The following is a 7,959-nucleotide window of genomic DNA, read 5'->3' on the forward strand; positions in this document are numbered from 1 at the left end:
TGAAGAACATGGATATAAGTTCAATTTTCGTTCAGCACGCTTGGATTTCCACACAGCAATGGTCCTTACAGGTGGCACCTTCAACGATAAAAATGTGCGGAAGGTGAAAAAGAGGTTTAATGTCACATGGAATGACTTCGTCGAGCGCGTGGAGGTGGCAGATGTCATGAAGCGTGAGCGAATTACCATCTATATGTCCATCGCATTGCTCATCATTCATCACATAAGTGAATGCAGATGAGAAGGCATATCATGACTTGATATGCGGCAAGGATGAGAACATGTGTGGTCTCGACGTTTTTTCTACTATCACACATAGCAAGGAGTCGAGCGATATGATCGAGAGATTTATCAAGGATAGGAAGTCTGCGTGGGCAGCGAAGAATTTTATCGATCTTGAACACGAAGAACAGCAGGAAGGAAATAGAAATACGAAGGGAAAGCAGGCCATCCGTCCCGCAACTGATGTGAGTTTTCTACACATGCGACAGTAAATCTTCTGGAATAGATACTGAATGTTGATTTGACTAGGACGCTGTAGAGAGAAAGAAGGGGAAAATTGTTGTCCGCACTACGAATGAGGTAGGTACATACGGAAGACTCGTATTTAATATGCTAAATAATGTCGAAGCATCAGATAATATCAGAACAAGAGGGTGGCGCCATGAAGAATAGTAAACACGGTGTCCAGAACACAGCGGCGGTGAGTACCTGCATACCGCCCAGGATAATAGTCACCACATATCCCTTGCAGGTTACAGGAAACATTCAGGACTATGGGGCTGCAAATGTTTTAGCAATTCCCAAAGGAGAAGGCGACGGAATGAGCGACACCGAACATGAATTGGAGCAATTGGACACTTTGGCGATATCATCAAGCTATCAAAAAGACGACGATGCTTCAGAGGCTTTGACTAAAGTGATGGAGTCAGTGGGCGCTCCAAGGAAAACGAAACAGAAAGTGAATCACGGTACGAAATCTGTAGATGTGGTCAAAAACGAAGCAACGCATGTAGTTGCAGGAAGAGCTGGAAAAAAGTCGTCTAACACAGTCACGAACGAGGAAGAATTCAAGCTGGCAGCCTTCACAAGTATCGATGCAGGGCAGGGCCGTCAAGCAAAAAACGTGAGCTTTTGATCTGAATATGCAATAGGGAAACATATAATCACACATGATGGGATATTTCGAAGGCGTTTCTAACGGCAGCTTTGGTTGATGACACGCAAAGCCTGATGATGCGAGCCATGATAGAAGGAGATGGACAAGACATCAGCAAGAAATTGATAGTCTGGATGATACAACGATTTCGCACACTCGTTGGAGTCCCACTAGATGCGCCCCTCAACGGCCAACTCATCACACAGTCACCTGATGAATACCACGAACTGACGGAGAATGACTACTTCGAGGCACTTGGGATAGAAAGACTGTATGCTGCATTGGTCAATGCAGAGAAGAGCCCTGAACATCTGATTCATCTCGCACATGCTCTTGGGAGGGCAGCCAAGGAGACAAACATATTATCCGATTCTAAGCCAGAAACACCGTCCTTAGACCCCCTACCCCCCACGACGTTGCCGCGTGCCACTACGTCACGCATGAGCACTATTCCGTTCAAAAATAACATCGAAAGTAAGCATCATGCTTTTCATTATATTCAAGATGATCAGCGGAAATCCACGTATGTTGATGTTTGTGCCACGACAGACCAGTCAGTACCTGACAGCTTCACTAGAATGAAGGATACGCACATAGATGATGGACCCGTGTCGGATCAGGGGAAGGCAGAAGGCAAGTCAGCATATGACACTGAAGACCGTGGCGATCGCAATACAGGAGATTTTGCAGCAGATGCAGATGAGGATGATGTATCCATGTCTGACAACGTGCGCAATGCGAGCCAGGTTTCTGAGCTTCATGGAGTTCACACTCCCACTAATCACACTATAATTAACGGCGTCACAACAGAAAAGCTAGATGTTACCCAGGACGTACCAAGGCAGGATAAGAATAACATGAACATTAACTCCTCGAACGTTTCCACGGATTTGATGGACACGGAGGCGGTAAACGATGGAAAAAGCGCCAGTAACAATGGGAATTCGAGTGTGGGCACACCCAGAGAAGGGAAAAGGAAAAAAGAAGACTCGGTGGCATTTTCTGGTACAAAGGTATTACCAATATCTGTCGAAATGTCGAACTGTCGAAAATCGATCTCACTCACCATTCATACCAGGATAAGAGGCGGAGAGGAAATATAAATCACTCGAACCCTCTGTCCTCGACATCTCGCATGTAAGGAGAAACATCGAGATCGAGATGCTTGCATCACCTAACATAATGATATCGCCGCAAGATGCGAGACTTGTTACTAGATAGGTGTGGTTTTTGCTGTACCTCTGGCCACATTTTCCATGACGGTAAACATCTGGCCAGTGTACTATCGGAATAGGGCGTACTTCAATCATTAATACCGATTCTCCTTTCCAGTAAGGACTAGTGTCATACCACGTGGTGTTGAGACGTCTGCTGCAATCGACGAGTTAAGTGAGAGACCTAACACAGGCCAGAGGAGAAGTCCGGCTGCATAAATGGTGTGCCAAACCACTCAATGTAAGCTAAAGCTTTGGAATATGTCCTAAACTGACGAGGGAGAGTGAATATGACACGGATTTGTGCGACTCTCACACCCACAGCGTCTATGTAATTTCCTGACAGCCTCAAACAACGGTCACTTACTTGCATCACAAATTAAGTCTAAGGCAGTCAATGCAGCGAAGGCAAAGGACCCGTTTGAAACATTCAAGTCCAACATTATATATTTGTTCACGTGACAGTGCGCTCAAATTACATAATAATCCTCATACTTACCTGTGAACGCCAGTCGATCCTATTCACGCCTCCCACTTCCATTGCACCAAGACACGCACATCCACCTCACTTACCGGATGAATGCAAATAATCCTCGCAAGAAATGCTGGGAGCGGTCGAGGCCAAGTCATTCAGACCCTCATTTGGTAAGTACAAGAGAGAGGCAGGGCGACAGCCAGTCACGATGTATGAACTTTCATCTTAGCATTTAAATCATATCTAATCATTACAGCCGTCCTCTCTCTCGCCTTCGAGTAATGGGTCGCATGAAATACGTTCAGAGTCAATTTTAAAGCTATTTTCAAGGCGACCAAGGGCTTCGCTCGAAGCGCTCGACAATCCCCATACTCTGAGCCCATGGCTGCAAGTTCCAGCTTACAGGATACTCAACTTGTTCAGTTAACTACACAGTGAATTTTCCCCGTGTGCTATAATTGGTACTAATCGCTTCTGCAGGATATCACTCCTCCCACCCTCGAACCAAATTATGGGCAGTCTTCCAACTCAGGGATCGTACAAGTGAGTTCGGCTAACGAAGTTCAGAAATTTTCATCCATCTCTTTCGACAGTGTGTTGACGTCTACACTCACATCGAACATCTCGACCCAAAGGCTGTGCACGAAAGAATCGTCAATGCTAATAAATGTCTCGCAGATGCCGGCCACATCCCAACAATACTCCAATATACTTCTTCCGCGACCAACAACCTGCCATCTGACGAAGGTGAGCAGCGCAAGAAGAAGCGCAAGGCTCATATGGACACTAATGCAACGGAAAAGCCGCAAAATCTCACCTGGAAAGATGCTCTAGCTTGCATCAAGTTCAAGAGAAAGACGGCGGGGAGGACGAAAGGGATTAAGCCACCCCCCTCTGCGTATACATTGAAAGACTAAGCCCCCACCAAACTGGAAATGTAGGTCTATCATGGATGTAACACGCCTATCTGACGGCTTGTATGTTTGCCTTAAAATAGTCAAGAAGTCGGAGTATCCTGATGAGGCAGACATTGGACTATATTTCATGTCGGACAAACTTGCGTCTGATCCCAATAAAAATTGCGTTATTCCGAAAGACCAAGCTATCGGAGTTGGTAAGGACTATGGAAGGTGGTTAAGGACTTGTGTACTCAATTACGCTGCAGCCTTCACATCCTGAAAAAAAATTGTCAAGAAAAATCACTCTAAAAGAGTCACTGACGTTGAGTATAAGCAGCAAATAGGTCAATGTCTCTTTCTCCCGGAATAAAATCGCTGTCTTGCTTCCACACGGAAGGACTGTTTATCTCGCACCAATACATCACGAGCGCATTGTTATGGGAGAAACACCTGTGGACACACGTTTCTGATCATTTCATAGATAATTTCGATAGAAAAATGACTCGATGGAACATCCGTAAGCCCGACTAGTAGGTGTACATCCGAGAACATGGAATTATCACCTCAGTCGCATAGCGAAGTCTGTAACGGCTGAATGTCAACAAGGAAAAAAAATCGGCGAATACGTACACCATTTGCTCTTGACCTGCTCGGACTACGTCTGACAACACAACAACCTGAGAATGTCGCTAGGAACGAAAGCATATAACGTGAAACACATTTTAAACGTGGCCAGCTACCTGAAGTCACTGCTCAAATATATAGCCAACACGAGAAGATTCGCCTCGGTCTTCGGAGACGTAGTTTTACTCAAAGAAAAGAACAACGAAAGCAACTATAAGAAAACATCGCTCCCACATACAAATATATTAACATCCGTATCACCTTCAGTTGGTGTCACCTTCCGCGCTCCAGCCAGGATCAACATACAACACCTTACACTCGCACGTACGTACAATTTAACCACAATAGATACAACAATGTGCATGGCTCTTCCCCAATGGACAATAAACAAGGATTCAAAAAATGGAATCATCAGACGTGAAATTGTACAACAGCAGTGAGAGTGGTGCAGAGGGAAGTACAGGAGTATTGTAGGCGTGGCTATGGATTCATCCGCAGGTCTCAGCGAGAGTATCTTGACGTTGACGTGTTTGGATATCCAAAATAAGACCATGCTATTCAATGTGGAGCGCTTGGATATATCATGTGAAAGATACAGGAGAAATATCTGCATTACGATTATAGTACAGAAAATTACGTTCAATGCAATGATGTACAACAATCGTCGCATCAGCATCAAAGTGTGGTATTAATGGAACGTCAAAGTGTGGTGGTAATGGAGCATCAAGGTGTGGTGACAGTGGAGCGTCAAAGTGTGGTGACAGTGGAGCGTCAAAGTGTGGTGGTAATCACAACAATCCACAAATGCGCTCATCCACATATGGACTGGAAAAGTGCATCAAGATGTAAACCTCGATATAACATAAGCAAATTGTATAAAGTCCATCACAGTCCATCACACTTGTTACGCATCCATCACAATCCATCACAAATCCGTACTTCAATACACAATGCCTCCTATGACGCGAGGACAGGCTTCAAAATTAGTTGTCACCAAGCGGCGCACGGCACAAATGATGCGTGAGCAACGAATGGTAATTTTTCCTTCGTCCAACTTACTTTTCCTAAATATGTCGATTAGAGTGATCGTTTGAAGACACTCCACGCAGACGCACCGTTCCGCGGTACTCGTAGCGGACGAAATGGCATGCAAATGCTGCCGGTTGGTGTGATAGATGCACGCCAGCCGGAGATCAACGATCAACCCCGCCCCAATATGACCGATCTGGTGAGTTTTTTTCTTTTTCTTTTTTGATTAATATATGACGCTATTTTGTACTCAATAGAACGCTCAAGATATTGCCGTCGACGTGCGGTTGGAGCAAGCAAGTAATTTCAAGATAGAGCCTGCTGAGGAGAAGATAGGAGCGAATGTGAAGACAGAGTTCATTGATGAGACGATGGAAGAGAAGATGGGAGCGATCGTGAAGATAGAGCCGAGTGAGGACGACAGGGCATTGTTGATTGTGAAGATAGAGGAGGGGATGGCAGTGATTGTGAAGATAGAGCCTACTGAGGACATGTGAGGGGTTGTAGAGGAAGAGATAGTAGATGAGCCTTCGGCCATAATAAACATACAATGATGTAAATATATGTCACGAGCAGCATGGGGCACACTACCATACGACGTCGTGGTCGTACGGTCGTATAACTAACCTGATGTCGTACGGTCGTACAGTGGTAAGGTCGTATGGTCGCACAGCGTTCAACATGAAAGTCATGACACCCCTCCTAATTGAATGGAGGTCGTCACAAAGGAATATGATCGAAAGTTGCCATCAGGGAGATGATAGCGCGCACGCATGCTAACAGGATTTTTCATGAAAAAAACAAAGAAGCAGTCCGAGTCAAGGATAGTCCATCTACAGGAAACGAGATTTTTAGTTCCGAGTCATCGACAAACAGCACGCGCGCATGCTAATGCAATTTTTGATGAAACATGATGAGCGATGCCAGGATGAAAAAACAGCAAAAATCAAGGAAAGTCGAGTCAGTAGGAAACAAAATTCCGTCCTCCACCGATGCATCACCACAGACAAGGAAGACTACGATAGCAGGAAAACGACGCAAAGCCAGACTACGATACGAAGCAAAACTACGATACGAAGCAAAACAGCAAAAACAAAAGCCAAGACTACAGGACGTCCCCCCGGTTAGAAACGTCTCGGCTTGGTTAGAACTGTCTCGGCTTGGTTATCTAGCTTAGGTCAGCAGGAACGTATTGTCTCGGTGTCTCGTTTCTCGGCATCACCACAAGGGAGACTACGAAATAAGTCAAAGCCACCGCAGAGCAAGACCACAGTCAGAATATTCAAGCAAAGTCAAGGGATAAAATCACAAAAAATAACAAAAATCGATCAAAATGAAGTCAAGTCGAAACGAGGTTCTGTCCTCGCCCGACGCAGACTACGAAATCGAATACGATCCCATCGATCAAGAAAAGTCAAGGAGACAAGAAAGCGACCGCAGAGCAAGATCACAGGTCAAACATTCAAGAAAAGTCAAGGGATGAAGTCACAAAAATAACAAAAATCAAGCAAAACGAAGTCAAGTCGAAACGAGGTTCTGTCCTCGCCCGACGCAATGCCAAGAAGGGAGACTACGAAATCAAGGAAAGTCAAGCGATAAAATCACCAGAAATCACAAAAATAAAGCAAAATGAAGTCAAGTCGAAACGAGACTCTGTCCTCGCCCGACGGATCACCACAAGCAAAGACTACGAAACAAGAGACATGAAGACAGCAACAAAACAGCAAAGATCAAGCGAAATGAAGTCGAGATTCCATCCGACCGCCACCATCAGGAAGACCACCGAGGGGAACGCCCAGACCACGACCGTCAAGGAAAAATCAACACGATCCGATAGACTACGACAGATCATCTCTCATCAAAAGGTCACCACAAGAGAATCATCATACGCATGCGCTAATTTCAAAAAACAGGAATTTCAGCACACACTAGAGGGGATGCGCCCACCCATCCAAGGCAACTAGAAATGAAATTTCGCACCACTCCGAAGCATGGCCCCAGAGAAGGACCAGGATGACCGATACTAAGACAGCGATAAAACAAGAAAACAAGCAAAATCAAGGAAATACGAGACAGACGCAAAGCCAGACTACGATAGGAAATAAAACAGCAAAAATCAAGCAAAATCATGGAAACATGGGACAGACGCAAAGCCAGACCACGATAGCGAATAAAACAGCAAAAATCAAGGAAAGACTAGACAGACGCACAGCCAGACTACGATAGAAGGCAAAACAGCAAAAGCAACCGCCCCCCCGGTTAGAACCGTCTCGGCTTGGTTAGAAACTGTCTCGGCTTGGTTATAAACGTCTCGGCTTGTTTAGCTAGGTTTGGTAGGCAGGAACGTATTGTCTCGGTGTCTCGTATCTCAACAACAGAAGCAATACGATGAGATGCAATAGCGCAGGACACGATACGATACCACACGACACGCAAGACTACGACAGCAAAAATCAAGAGAACAAGAGTCAGACCACGACATCAAGAAAGACGATAATAACACGCATGGATGCTAGCTACGATTCACAAAGAAAAAATAAGAATCACTATAGTCACAAA

General features: G+C 45.1%; 4 protein-coding genes across 4 annotated transcripts; all 4 read left to right on the forward strand.

The window, feature by feature from the left end:
• Positions 1–58: 58 nt before the first annotated feature.
• F5147DRAFT_818863 (uncharacterized protein) lies at positions 59–4,027 on the forward strand (the record flags this gene model as incomplete). The annotated part of the gene is made up of 14 exons (XM_041443623.1): positions 59–173; positions 238–467; positions 532–582; positions 632–703; positions 755–1,126; positions 1,192–1,633; positions 1,664–1,682; positions 1,737–2,172; positions 2,238–2,296; positions 2,567–2,614; positions 2,886–3,018; positions 3,329–3,391; positions 3,442–3,746; positions 3,790–4,027. The coding sequence occupies 14 exons, from the start codon at positions 59–61 to the stop codon at positions 4,025–4,027; spliced, it is 2,583 nt and encodes an 860-aa protein (XP_041284011.1).
• Positions 4,028–4,424: 397 nt separating this feature from the next.
• Positions 4,425–4,811, forward strand: F5147DRAFT_592200 (uncharacterized protein; the record flags this gene model as incomplete). The annotated part of the gene is made up of 1 exon (XM_041432209.1): positions 4,425–4,811. A coding segment is annotated over one exon (387 nt), but the record flags the coding sequence as incomplete, so codon positions are not given.
• Positions 4,812–5,321: 510 nt separating this feature from the next.
• Positions 5,322–5,897, forward strand: F5147DRAFT_661788 (uncharacterized protein; the record flags this gene model as incomplete). The annotated part of the gene is made up of 3 exons (XM_041434729.1): positions 5,322–5,405; positions 5,453–5,599; positions 5,658–5,897. 3 exons carry the CDS (start codon positions 5,322–5,324, stop codon positions 5,895–5,897), a joined length of 471 nt encoding a protein of 156 aa, XP_041284013.1.
• An 836-nt stretch (positions 5,898–6,733) lies between these two features.
• F5147DRAFT_661789 (uncharacterized protein) lies at positions 6,734–7,364 on the forward strand (the record flags this gene model as incomplete). The annotated part of the gene is made up of 2 exons (XM_041434730.1): positions 6,734–6,853; positions 6,909–7,364. The coding sequence occupies 2 exons, from the start codon at positions 6,734–6,736 to the stop codon at positions 7,362–7,364; spliced, it is 576 nt and encodes a 191-aa protein (XP_041284014.1).
• Positions 7,365–7,959: the final 595 nt, after the last annotated feature.

This window comes from Suillus discolor, assembly GCF_016758755.1.
Source record: "Suillus discolor strain FC423 chromosome Unknown F5147scaffold_724, whole genome shotgun sequence".
Classification (NCBI taxonomy): Eukaryota; Fungi; Basidiomycota; class Agaricomycetes; order Boletales; family Suillaceae; genus Suillus; species Suillus discolor.